We start from the raw sequence: 12586 nt of genomic DNA, 5'->3' as shown, positions 1-12586 counted from the left end.
GGTGACCTCCTGAGATCCAGGAGGACAGCCTCCCTGCCCCGCTGCTTGTCCTAGTTGTGGAAAGCTCGGGAGGGGTGACAGGCCCTGTCTCTATGGAGACATCTGTGATGCCACACGCTGCCCCCAGCTCCCCCGCAGGAGTGTGGAAGCTGGTGGTCTCCGGCCTGGAGTCCAAGGTGGAGGCCCCAGGCTGTCCCTGGGGAACACACCCTGTCCTTTGGTCTCACCTTCCCGATGTTCCTGAAGCGGACCAGCGGGTCAGAGAGGCACAGCACGACCCTGAACCCAATCGCCCAGGGCCTGTGCACCCTGCACAATGTGGCTTGCAGGGATATCCGGAGCTCAGAACAGAGGCTGCGCCAGGCTTGCCACGGCCTCAGGAAGTCCGCCCTGGCCAACAGCTACCGGAAGATGGTAGGGCCTCCTCCCGCCTCCAGTGTGACGAGGGGGCCAGGCCTCTAGGCCTGCAGCTGCTCCTGGGGACACTCCTGCAGGCCTCGGCTTATCCTGGAGGGACTGCCCCTGCCTGAGGCACACCTCAGCTCCCACTTGCTCTCGCTGGCCTCCAGCCCCGAGGCCAGAGGCCCTGTCTGCCCCCAGACTTCTTCAGGGTGAAGGGTGACTTCCCCGCCATGCTGGGGCCTCGGCCGAGCGGCCTGGGGCCAGAGCTGGGGCGTCCGGGCCTGCAGGGAGGGCTCCTGGGTCTCAGCTGTCGGTCACCGCCCCCTGTTCCCGCTCTCCAGAACGCGTCCCCGGCTGTCCCCAGCCTCAGGGGCTTTGAGGCGGAGACGGAGGAGATGAGGAGGGCGTTCTTCGCGCGGCCTGGCTGCCCTCAGTTCTGCACCAAGGCCACCTCTGTGTCCCACCTGGGTAAGAGCCACCGCCAGCGTCGCTGTGACGCCGCCCCCACACCTCCGCCTGCTGCACTTCCAAAACCCAGCGGGCACAGCAGGGCTGGAAGAAGACAGCGCCTCCCAGTCTGCTGGTCTCCAGCCTCGGCTGCCCTCCCCCTCCCCCCCTTCCTCCTCCTCCCTCTGTCCTTCTTCCCAGTCCCAGGGACTGAACTCCTTGCCCCGAGCTGCAGCCACTTGTTTATTTATTTATTATTTTAAATTTTGAGATGAGGTCTCGCTAAGTTGCCCAGGCTGGTACTGAACTTGGGGTTCTCCTGCCTCAGCCTCCCAGAGTGCTGAAATTACAGGCGTGTGCCACCAGCCCAGCTGTCTCCCAGCCTTCTCCTTTTCCAAGGGTCCCATGGGCCCGTGGACTCAGCTGGCTGGAGGAGCGGGGAGGGAAAGGCCAAGGCTGGCCTGGTAGCTCACAGCCACCGGGAGCCCCGCGGCCTCTCACCTGAGCGCCTGTGTGCTGACACAGAACTTGGAGCTCAGAGGAGCAGCTGAGAGCTTGGGGTCCCCGGGACAGCGTCAGAGCCACGTCCCCGTGCACAGTGCTGTCCTCATGCTGGTGACCTGAGGGTCCTGCCCGGGGGGCTTGGGCTGTCCCCTCCCCTAGGAGGGGCTGTGCAAGCTTCCGGAGGTCTTGGAGTGGGGGCTGTGTGGTGTGGGGGGGTCTGTGTGTTCCCAGGACTCAGTGGCGTGGCAGGGGATGGAGCCCGCACTCGGATTTCGGCCACTGTTCAGTCCACGTGTCCCGGACACGTCCCTGCACCCGCCCGCCGGTGTTTGCAGCTGGGTGACATCACAGGGCCATCTCCGAAGGGCTTGGGGAGGGGACACCTTGGTCACCCCTCGGCGCTCTCACCCCGCAGATACGGCGTCCTCCATTGATCTGCCCAGGCTGGGTGTCGAGGACTGGCTCCTGGGCCGGCAGGACTCGGACCGGAGCGTGGACGGTGAGGAGGCCCGGCCACTTCCCCCCAGAGGGCCACTTGGATTCCTGGGACAGAGGCTCCTGCCTGTGTCAGCACGACAGCTGAGGACTGTGTCCCTCAGCCGGCCCTTGGTCCTTTATCCAGATGCCCACGATGGCATCTCCTTGAGCGGGGAGACCCGTGAATCACGCCTCTGCTGGTGAACGGGCTTGCTTTGCCAACCGGGACGTCCACACTCAGATCTGTCCCTCCTTGCCTTCAGCTGAGGCTGCCCAGAGCCGGTGGGGACTGTGCTCCTGCCTGGGGCTTGGGGAGGTGGGGGGTGAGCCTCCCTCATCCTTCATCCAAAGATGGGGCGCCAGGGGTGGAGGAGGGACAGGCTGCAGGACGCCAGGGCAGCTCCCGGGGGCCCTCTTGCCTGGAGCGCCTGGCTCCAGCTGTCACCACTCGGTCCCTTCCTGGGCACAGCCCTGGGCCAGGTGTGCTGGCTGTGAGCTGTCTCCTCCGAGGATGCTCCTCCAGACAGCGCTGACTTTGGTGCCGGAGACGGGAGAAGCCTGGGCAGACGAGGCCTCTGAGAGGGGCTGGCCGGGGGCCGGGTGTCGCAGAAGAAGCTGCCGAGCCCGACAGCTTCTGTGTCTCCAATAGGACAAGTCCTGGGCAGCAAGAGCGCCTGCGAGCTCAGCTTGAGGAGGAGGAGCTCGGCCCAGACCCTGAGCCCTGTGTCCAGCTCCACAGTCCCCAGCCAGAGGCTGCCCTGGTACATCTCGGTCATCCACGAGAAGGTACTGCCCTGCGCTCACAGGCGCTGCCCACAGCTGCTGGTGGCCCCCGGAGATGGCTCCATGGCACAGACAACCCTACGAGCACCCTTGCTGTCCCTCCTCCTACCCATGGTGGCAGCTTCAGCTGGCACCAAACTCACCAGGATTTAAACCTCCAGCCTCACACCCACCTGTCATCCCAGCACTCGGGAGGCTGAGGCAGGAGGGTCGCTGTGAGTTAGAGGCCGGTGAGACCCTGTCTCTAAAAACAACCAAAAAAGTCCTCAGCCTCGCATAGCTTTTGGGCCGGAGCCCCACGGTGGAGGAGGCATTCTGAGCAAGGGAACAACGGCCCCTACACTCAGTCCACTCGCTGTGCCGCCAGCCTTTCTGCAAACAGCGTGTCTGTGACAGCCTGGCTCATGGCTCACCTGTTTGATAATTCTGAGGTCAGGTCTTGGTGTCAAAGCCACTCTGGTCTCCTTTTGTAAAAATCTGGCAGGCACTCCCCCTTTTCTTTTTCCTGGTCTCTGGAAGAAATTTGGCAACCGGGGTCCTTTCCCCACTGAATTAGGAGAATTTACCCGTGAAGCTGTCTGTGCCCAGAAGTTTCTCCTAAGTGAGGTTCAGGATTATAAATTCAATTCCTCCACAAGACAGGAGCCTTTCTTTCCTCCTTCCTTCCTTCCTTCCTTCCTTCCTTCCTTCCTTTCTTCCTTCCTTTCTTCCTTTCCTTCTTTCCTTCTAGACAGGGTCTTGCTATAAATGTATTCCAGGCTGGCCTTGAACTTACTATATGGCACAATCTAGCTAACTTACAGAGATCCTCCTGCCTCAGTCTCCCTGCTGGGTTGACAGATGTGTGCCACCCCACACAGCTCCAATTTTCTTTTCTTTTCTTTTTTTTTTTTTTTTTGGTACCAGGGAATTGAACTCAGGACCTCGTGCTTGCCAGGCATCCAATTTCCTCTTATTTAGGGTTGATGTGCTGCATTTCTTGGACACCTGTCTCTTGTGTACATCTTCAGCTTCATCAGCTTCCCACTGGGTGGACCTGAGGAACCTTGTCCTCCCCGCCTGTTGCCTGGGCCTCAATGGCCTCACTTTCTTTTTTGGGGGGCTTTTTGAGACAGGGTCTCCCTTTGCAGTTCAGGCTGGCCTTGAGCTCACTTTGTAGTCCAGGCTGTCCTCGAACTTGCAGCGATCCTCCTGCCTCAGTCTCCGGAGTGCTGGGATTACAGGCGTGCACCACCCCTGGGTAGCCTCACTTTCATGTGGTGTTAACTCTGGCTTCTCCCGCTGGTCTTGCTAGAGGTTCATCCCTTCTACATCCCCTTCTCAGGCCTGCTGCTGGTGCTGCTGGTTTCCTGTATCGTTTATTCTTGTTTTTAAGCTGGCGAAGTCCTTGAGGAAAAGGAAGGACGTGAGGAATGAGATGTCAGGCGCTTGGTGGGGTCCGCGGGGGGCTGTGCTTGGCTGGGTCCCGTAGGTCCCCAGAGGCTCAGGGCTGTGACTGCTGGGGTCTCCTGTGCCCCCTGAGCTGGTCCTTGGTGTCAACGACCAAGAGCGGCAGCGAGCCCTCGAGGTTCAGCGCCAAGGCAACGCTGGCCGAGAGTGGGGCGCGCTTGGGGCAGGTGTTCAGGGAGCAGCAGTCGGGGCGGGGGGCGTCTCCACCTCTGGGCCTCATCTGCCCCTGGGTTAGGTCTGTGGTGCTCAGTCGACCTTTAGTCCTGAAACTGCGGGGCGGCAGACTTCCTAATTTCGAAACTGCCCCGTTCCTTTCCCAGGTGACTTCCCTTCCGAGAAGCGGCCCAGGTTGTAATTACAGGGCAGATCTGGAAGGCACACCCTTGTCATTAACCCGAGCAGGGGGCGAGGGTTGCCTGGACCGTGTGGCTGCACCCCCTGGGGAAGGGCTGCAGGCCTGGCTGTCCGCAGGCGCTCGGGATTCTTTCTCTCTGAGCTGTCACAGGCTGAATCCTCCACCGCGTTACCAAGCTGGCGGCTGTAGACGCAGCCGCCCCAGGAGAAACCAGCCGTCACCGACGACTCTGGGGCCTGTGCATGTGACAAAGTCACCACAGAGGGGAACAAATGCAGTGATTTCTGCATTCTTCCTTTTCCCCTTTAATTTCTTAGTTAGGACACAAAGAAAACTTGTGAAAACAGAGCCAACAACATCCGCACACCCTTTAGACTTCCCACATGTTACACTGTTATGCCAGGTGTGGTGGCACACGTCTGTCATCCCAGCACTCTGGGGGCTGAGGCAGGAGAGTTGCTGCCAATTCAAGGCCAGCCTGGGCTACATAGTGAGACCCTGTCTCAAAAAACAAAACAAAACCAAAAAACAAAGAAACAAACGTTCCACGGTTGTAGTGCCGCCAGGTCTGCCTCTCCTGTCTTCCTCCCTATACCTTTAGCATCCAGCTTCCTGTCCCTTCCCTTCTGCTTCCTTTAGGCCTAATTCGCGGTTCTGTTTCTGAATTCTTGTCTGGCTACTGACATCACCGCTTCCCATTTCACAGGTCTCCTCAGTGTGTGCTCCCAGCATGCAGTCCAGGGCTGGTGTGGGGTCTGTGCGCACCCAACACAGCTTTATTCCTTTCACCCCTTTCCCTCCCCTCCCCCTCCCTTCATCTCTTGAACCCCTGTCCCGCTTAACAAAGCTCCGTCTCCCTACTTCCTATTGTTTACTTTGTAGTTTATTCTTTATTTATACCTTGGGTTTCTTTTTTTTTTTGTTCTCCCTGGTACCAGGAATTGAACTCATGACCTTGTGCTTGCCAGGCAGGCGCTGTGCCGCTGAGCCAAATCCCCAGCCCCTATACCTTGGGTATCTAATATGAGAAAAACCATGCACTATTGGAGCTTGTGTGTCTGATGTATTGCACTTAACATTATAGTCTCAAGGTGCATCTGTTTTCCTATGAATGTCTCACGTGTATCCTTCTTTATGGCAGCATAGTGCTCCACGGTGTGGAAATGCCATATTTTCTTTATCCATTCATCTGCTGATGGACACAGGCTGCTTCCAGTAAATGTGGATGTGCCTGGATCACTGTAATATGATGTCATTAATTCTTTCGGGATGCTTAGATGCATCTTAAGGTTACAAATTTGGCTTTGATCACAGCCTTCGCCGCACCCCGCAGGTCCTGCTAGAGCCGAATGCTCACTCTCATTCAGTCCTAAAGGTGTCCCAGGTTCCCTTGTGATTTATTCTGGGCCTGTGAGCCAAACAGAATCCTTTACTTTGTTTGCAAATGTTTTTACCAGGTGGTGGTGGTGGTGGGGTTCCTAGCCATCTTTCCTTCTGGCATATCCTGCCTGGGGTTATTTTCCTCCGGCCTGGAGAATTTCCTGTTATTTCTCCAAGCTCAGATCTGCTGATGACAAATTCTTTTAGTTTCTGTTAAGTTACAGCAGTGGCAACAGGGGGCCAGGGCTTTGTCTGCAGGAGAGGGACAGACTGGGACAGGGACAGGGAGGTGGCAGTGGGGGGTGGGGGTGGAAGGGGGCGGGGTCTGGCGGTGCCACGCCCGGGCTGCCGGGTTTTCTTGCCAGGAGCGCTCCCTGCTGGTGCTGGGAGAAGAGGTCCGGCGCTTCTCAGAGCTAGAGGGGAAGCTGCAGGAGAAAGACCAGGAGATCCTGGCGCTGCAGCGGGAGATGGAGGCCCTGCGGAAGCAGCTGAAATGCATCCTGCGGAGCAAGGGCCTCGAGACATCGCCATTCCCGTCCCGGAGGGTGAGCCGAAGGCCTCCCACGCCAGGCCTGTGGGTTCCCAGGCTGTGCTGTGGGCAGCCGGGCACCCCGAGCCGGTCGTGAACCCCTGGCCCCGGAGTCCCGCTATAGGGAGGAGGGGCTGTCGAGCTCCTGATCTTTCTTCCACACGTGGGGCACAGCCTGTGCTACACAGACACGAAGTAGGGGCAGGGAGGGGGCTTGAGGGCAGGGACAGGCGCCCTGGACACCCACGACCCGATAGATACTCAGGGTCCCCACCCCTGTCCAAGACTGTGGACGGCGGTGTGGGCAGAGCGCCCCTCCGTGACATGCCCTGTGTGCTTGTCTGTGGCTGGCACCCCTGGACACATCCGGATGAGCATGCCCACCCTGAGGCCACTCACGGGGCTGTTCCTTCCGGCAGACCCCATCCCGCTCTTCCCGGCCTCCCCACCTGGACCCGAGGGGCCACCGCCCCTTCCAGGAGGCAGATCCCAGCCGGGTCTGGCATCCCACAGGAGTCGCCCTTGGAGGATGGGCTGGCACTGGGGAGGCTGAGCTTCCTGAAGCCCCACATGGAGCAGGAGGACCTGCAGCTCCCTGAGCAGGTGTGGCCCGGGGGAACATCGTGGGCAGCTCTGGGCCGAAGCCACCCAGCTGCCCTGGGCTCCTCTCCAGGAGTTTGCAGGGGGTCAGTCCACAGTCCCCACTGTAGGCCTGATCTGGGGTGGCCCTGCCAAGTGCAGGTGAGAGCTGGGTCAGCCTGACCCCAAGGGTGTCCATGCCGTGCTGGGGTGGGGAGTCCCTTCACTCTGGACTCCACAGCCCGAACAAGGTGCCCTCTAGGCCTCCCGCTCCGAGGACACCCACCTCCCTGCCCAGCCCCCTTTTCCCCTCTCCAGCCACAAGAAGAGGACACCCAGGCCGAGTTCAGCAGGGAGCTGTCCCTGCAGCTGGGTGGTGGTGAGGAGGACCAGGCCCCCGGTGCAGAGCCCAAGGTGGCCGGGGACGGCGGAGCAAGGGACAGTGCCGGCAGAGCGGGGATCGTGCAGGAGGAGGCCGCAGCAGACGAGGAGCGGGGGAAGGAGTTGGAGGAGGACGACGAGGAGGAGGACCTGACCCAGGAAGGGGACAGCTCCTGGGGACGGGGCTTCTCGATGACCGAGTCCTTTGAGGACGAGCTCCTGGCCCAGCTGGAGGAGTACGAGCGCCTGATGCTGGAGTTCCACAGCGAGCTGGACGCCACGCGGATCGGATACTGCCTCGCCGTAGGTAGGCAAGCGCGGAGGAGGGGTGGGCAACCGCAGCACAGCCAGCCCCTCCCTCCTCCTCCATCGCTCCCGCAGGAACCACGGGGTCCTTGCAGCGGCAGCTGGCTTACCAAGAGTCCCAGATGGGGAAGGTCGTCATGGAAAACGAGGCCCTGCAGAAGGAGCTCCGTGAGCGGAAGCAGCAGCTGCAGGCCATGTCCGACAAGGTGCCTGGTCCAGCACACCCCCTGGTCCCCATAGCCCCTGCAGCCCCAGCCTCCTGATGCGGACCTGGGCTCAGGGCAGCTGCACGGCGGCTGATAGGCGAGCCTTGATCCCTGCCAGGCTGCAGGGCCTGGCCCTGCTCTCTCTCTTCCTGTCTCCGGGCCACAAAGCCCTGGGCCACTTCCCAAATGTCCCTGGCCCTGTGCAGGCTCCAGTGTGAGCTGGGCTGTGGTCCTCTGTCTCTCCAGCTGGCCTAGGGCAGCAACACCAGCCTCCATTAACCCTCTGCTTCCCAGCTGCGGGGAGGTTCCGGGGCTCTTCTCCCCACGCTCCGGTGGAAACCCCACAGCATCCACAGCAAAGCTGCAGGGCAGGGGCCAGGCATGGCGGTCACTCTGCTCTCTCCGACCTTGTCTGCCTCCCAGTTCTCCAGGCTCCGGGAAGACAAGAAGCACCTGGAGATGATGGGGCACATTGAGAAGGACAACCTCGACCTCCGCCAGGTGACAGCCAGGGTGGTGCTGAGGGCCGTTGCGGGTCACAGTCCCTGCTGCCGCTCGGGATGGAGGAACTGGCGGAGGAGGCAGGCTCTGCAGCGCAGCAGAGCTGGGGGCCTCTGACTTCCAGCACGCCCCACTCAGCTCATCCTGGGTCTGCACCAAGCGCAAGGGGCCCCTGCCAAGTCATGTCCGGTTGGGCCCGACCGAGGAGCCCAGCCGTGTGGGAAATGTGGTGGGGGGCACACAGGGGCAGCAGGGGCCAAACGGACCCTCTCCTGTCCCCGCCAGCGCGTGTCAGACCTGGAGAGCGAGCTCGCCAAGCGGGACCTCACCATTGCGGAGATGATCTCCAAGGTCAGCGAGCTGCAGGCGCAGCTCAGCCTGGAGCAGGAGCACGTGCAGCGGTGGAAGCAGCTGCAGGAGGACGTGCGGAGCAGGAACGAGGCCGTCCAACAGTCAGAGCAGCAGGCCCGCGTGGCCCTGGAGAGCGCCCAGGCCCGGGTATGCCCGGCGCCACTGGGGTCCGCTGGATCCTTTTCTCGGCCTGGCGTCACAGTTCTGAAATCTTTAGAGCAGGTCAGGACAAGAGGGTTTAGGGCAGAGGCTGGGAACTTCCCTGGCACAGGTGGAACTTGCCCACCCCGGTGTTGTCAGCCTGGAAGGGGTGAGATTATGTAAATTCAGGACTGAGCAACCTTGAATTGCCCACTTCCAGACAGATACTCCCTAAAGATGAACATTGCTGTATGCAGAGCTCCGAGGAGAGTGACCCACATCTCACAGCAACCAAGGGTACAAATCGGAAGGCAAACTTGGTTCTGCTTGTAGTCACCAATCGGGCGTCTGCAGGGCAAGGGTTAAGTCACACAGCAAAAATGGCTTTCAGGGCCCCACTGCCACAGGAGAAAACACAGGTCGTGCTTTTAATGGGCAGAGGAAGGGCCCAGGGCTCTGCTTTCCTCCCTGTCCCTGCAGTGATCTCTGCTGTGTTACTGTCCTTGCAGACTGAGATGGGGACTTGAGGATTTGGTGCTGATTGGGGAGTGTAGGGACCCAGGCTGGGCACCCTAGGGCCCACCTCTGCTGGTGCATAGGCCAAGCCCCTCATTTTCTCCACACTGCTGGCACGGAGCATGGTGCTTGGGAAGCATTGGTCACCTAATACGTCCTGGGGAGGAAAGGACTCCTCTTCAGTCAAGTCCAGGGATGTGACTGTCCCTTAAACCTGCCCAACAGGCAAAACAGCATTGTGGGGCCCCTGGCGGCACCAGGTCCCCGTGTGGGCTCCCTGGGCACCTCTGCACTCGGAGCCCTGGATGTGGAAGGGCAAGGAGTTGGTGGGGTGCCTGGGATGGGGGACCTGTCTAGGGCCCCTGGCTGTGGGGTGGAGGGGTGCCCTGTGGTTTCACAGTGGCGATGAGCTTGCCCAGGTGGGAGCAGACTGGCAAACCTCAACCACACACTCCCAAGGGCTTTGCGAGTCCTCCCGGGGTACAGCACGGTGCCCTGGGTCATGAAGAGGGAGGGCCAGGAGCCCATGGGTGGGGTTCTGCCAACCAATGTTCAAGGACAAAACCCAGGGCCAGCCGAGCTCCCCACCTGCAGTGTGTCTGCAGAGCTCGAGGGCGAGGACAGTGGCCTGGGTCGCGTGCAGCTTCCCTCCGTTGGTCTTAAACCATGTGCGGTTGTGCTTTTCCAGCTTACAGACAGGCGAGGAGTCGGTCGTGGAGGGCCTCCCACCAGCTGGGTGTCGTCCCCACTTCCCAGCGCCCAGGCGCCCAGGAGATTCCACCTCTTGGGCCCCTGTCCAGTCCTAAGGCCATGACGGGCAAGGCCAGGATGTTCCTTCTGGGCCCTCGGGCCCTGCACATGGCGCCAACGTGGCGTCGCCCTGGGGTGACTGCGTCGCTCCTCTGCCCGCAGCTGGAGCGGCTGAGGAGCAGGATCATCCAGGCGGCCTTCAGCGTCACGGGGGTGAAGGCGCTGGCCACAGAGATCTCTGACAGTGACATTCTGGAAGCCCTGCAGGTACATCCAGGCTGGTTGCCTCCCAATCCAGGGACCGGCAGCTGGGGGGCAGGCGGGAGTACTGGGCTGAATTCAGGGGGCCTTGTCCCCACGCTGGCAGTGACACCCATGCACCGTGACCCCAGGACCATCCCTAGGGGTGGCTGTGACTTAGAGTTAGGGCATCTGCGCAGCTCTCGGCTGAAAGGAGGGGTACTGAGTGACCTTGACCCTAAGCCTAACCCTAACCCATGGCTAAGCCAGGCCTGTACCGACTGCTCCACTGAGTCCCGGGCAGGCGGGCTCCTCACAGGCCTCCCTGAGGCAGCAGGGTGCCATGGCCCAAGTAGTCACCACCCACTGAGCGTGGGGGTGAGGGCTGGCCGCTCTGCTCCTCCACCTCTTTGAGCTAGGGCTCCTGGTAACAAGGAAGGGGGTGCCTATCTGCAGGGCAGGGTGGGGCTGCTTCTCACCAGCAGCTGCTCTGCTCCCAGGGGCCAGGCCTCCTCCCCCAGGTCTGACTTAGAGCCGCAGGCACCCATGAGTCCCTGGGGCCCAGTCAGTCTACTTCCCGTAGAGTGGGGACAGTGGGAGGGGTCTGTGGCCTCTTCCTGTCGGTGGGGGAGAGGATGGGGTGCAGCGGCACAGGGAGGGTACTGGGGTCTGTGCTTCTTGGATCCCAGTGGGTGAGAGAAGCAGGACAGGTGAGACTGCTCCTGTCTCTGGAGTCTGAGCTCCTTGCCTCCCTAAGAGGAATGGGGAGGTGGGCTGGAAGAGCTTCAGGGAGCCACAGCCCTGCCCGACGTGGCTTTACTTCCGTGGCGGGGACCAGTGGAGTCAGGACTCCACAGGAGTAGCAAAGCCCCGAGGCTCAGCTCCTCCTTCTTGGTTTTTTGTTTTTAGAATTACAGGTTTTTATTTAAAAGTCTGATCTGTCCATTAAGTGCTTTCTACCAGCTCTGGGAGCAGAAACTTTCACAGGTTCCCGATCTTGTGCGTGGGCGCTGCCTTTGGGGGGCTCGGCAGCAGTCACTGCGGTCTGTTTAGATGCTTGCTTGGCAGCCCCGGGCGCTTGCTGTCTTTGGGCCTTTCTAGTGTCTGGTTTCTGACTCCTCTTGGCCATTATATCAGCAGGAGACGCACCCGTGACAGCCCTCTGGAACGCGACCGCTCGCTCTGTTCTTCTGAATTTCTTCAGCTGTTCCTTTTTGTGCCTTTTTGCTGTAGAGGACAGTCCAATTTATCTGCCGCGGGTTTCTCTTGGAAAGGAGTGCAGACTCACAGTTTGCACTTAGAAACTGGAAAACCTTCCCGTCTGTCCTGGCATGGCGCCTGTGTGTTCTGTTTGCTCCCTTCACCAGCACCCACTGCTGCAGGGAGCCCTCGGGGCAGGCCAGGGGCTCCTGGACCTCTGATCTAGGTTCTTTGCTGATGTTTGTTTGTTTTGAGATGGCATCATCTCTCGATATAGTTCAGGCTGGTCTTGAACTCACTATGTAGTCCAGGCTGGCCTTGAACTCTCGGCAATCCTCCTGCCTCAGCCTCTCGAGTGCTGGCATTACAGGAATGCACCACCACACCTGGCATTGATCCAGGTTCTTTGTGTTGGCAACAAAGAGTCAGAAGAGAGCACTAGAGCTGGACTGCAAAGGCCGCTGTTGAGTGAAAGCAAAGGCGCTCAGAGTGGCCCTGTGTGGGGTGTGGTGGATGCACTCCTGCTAACGCTTGGGGCTCTGCACATGTTCCTTCCCCGATGCCCAGGGCTTCACTGCTGAGGGCACTCAGGTGCCCACCTGTGTCGGCGCCCTTCTGAGGACTTTTCCCCTCTGGGGACTGCGGTTTGTTGTCCCGCTCTTCAGCTGCAGGAGCGGCAGCTTTTAACCCCAAGAGCAGATGTTGAAGTGGGAGAGCTGGGCGGAGGGTGTCTCCTGCCCTAGCTGGTTTTCGCTCCACACCCCCAGTGCCTGCTATCTGATCCTGCCTTTAGGGGCTGGGCGGGCCACCCACGGGCTTTCTCCCGCAGAGGGTCATCTCAGAGAGGAATGACTACTACCAACAGCTGAAGCAGACTGGGGTCAAGGTGCCCCCTCCGCAGCAGGTGGAGATCCTGCCCAGCAAGTCCAAGAAGACGCTGCCCAAGTAGGCCAGTGGCCAGATGTGGGCCCGCAGGGGCAGGCTCCCCATGTCTGACAGGACAGTAAACCCTGGTGTGTCTCAGCCTGGCTTTTTCCTTCCCCGGCACCCAGGCCGGGGCATGCGCACTCCAACGATGGCTGGGACCGG

General features: G+C 60.4%; 1 protein-coding gene across 4 annotated transcripts; it reads left to right on the top strand.

Annotated features, from left to right (window-relative positions):
- Positions 1-217: 217 nt before the first annotated feature.
- Positions 218-12520, top strand: Ccdc27 (coiled-coil domain containing 27). Of its 4 annotated transcripts, none has more exons than XR_001231107.1 (12): positions 218-414; positions 744-870; positions 1769-1852; positions 2480-2616; positions 6163-6342; positions 6840-6929; positions 7224-7593; positions 7668-7798; positions 8222-8299; positions 8585-8872; positions 9012-9088; positions 10220-10304. XR_001231107.1 is itself a non-coding variant. In XM_005404140.2 (12 exons), exons 1-12 carry the CDS (start codon positions 235-237, stop codon positions 12444-12446), a joined length of 1815 nt encoding a protein of 604 aa, XP_005404197.1. In that variant the 5' UTR covers positions 218-234; the 3' UTR covers positions 12447-12520. The 4 variants fall into 4 exon arrangements, 3 of the variants coding, with proteins under 3 accessions (XP_005404197.1, XP_013359652.1, XP_013359653.1); XM_005404140.2 differs by lacking the exon at positions 9012-9088 and adding an exon at positions 12327-12520 and having other exon boundaries at positions 8585-8797; positions 10220-10324; XM_013504198.1 differs by lacking the exon at positions 9012-9088 and adding an exon at positions 12327-12520 and having other exon boundaries at positions 10220-10324.
- The last annotated feature ends 66 nt before the right edge of the window (positions 12521-12586 follow it).

The sequence above is a fragment of the Chinchilla lanigera genome, unplaced genomic scaffold (assembly GCF_000276665.1).
Source record: "Chinchilla lanigera isolate Chin_1 unplaced genomic scaffold, ChiLan1.0 scaffold00085, whole genome shotgun sequence".
In the NCBI taxonomy this organism is placed as follows: Eukaryota; Metazoa; Chordata; class Mammalia; order Rodentia; family Chinchillidae; genus Chinchilla; species Chinchilla lanigera.
This window is presented reverse-complemented; position numbering and strand designations above follow the sequence as displayed.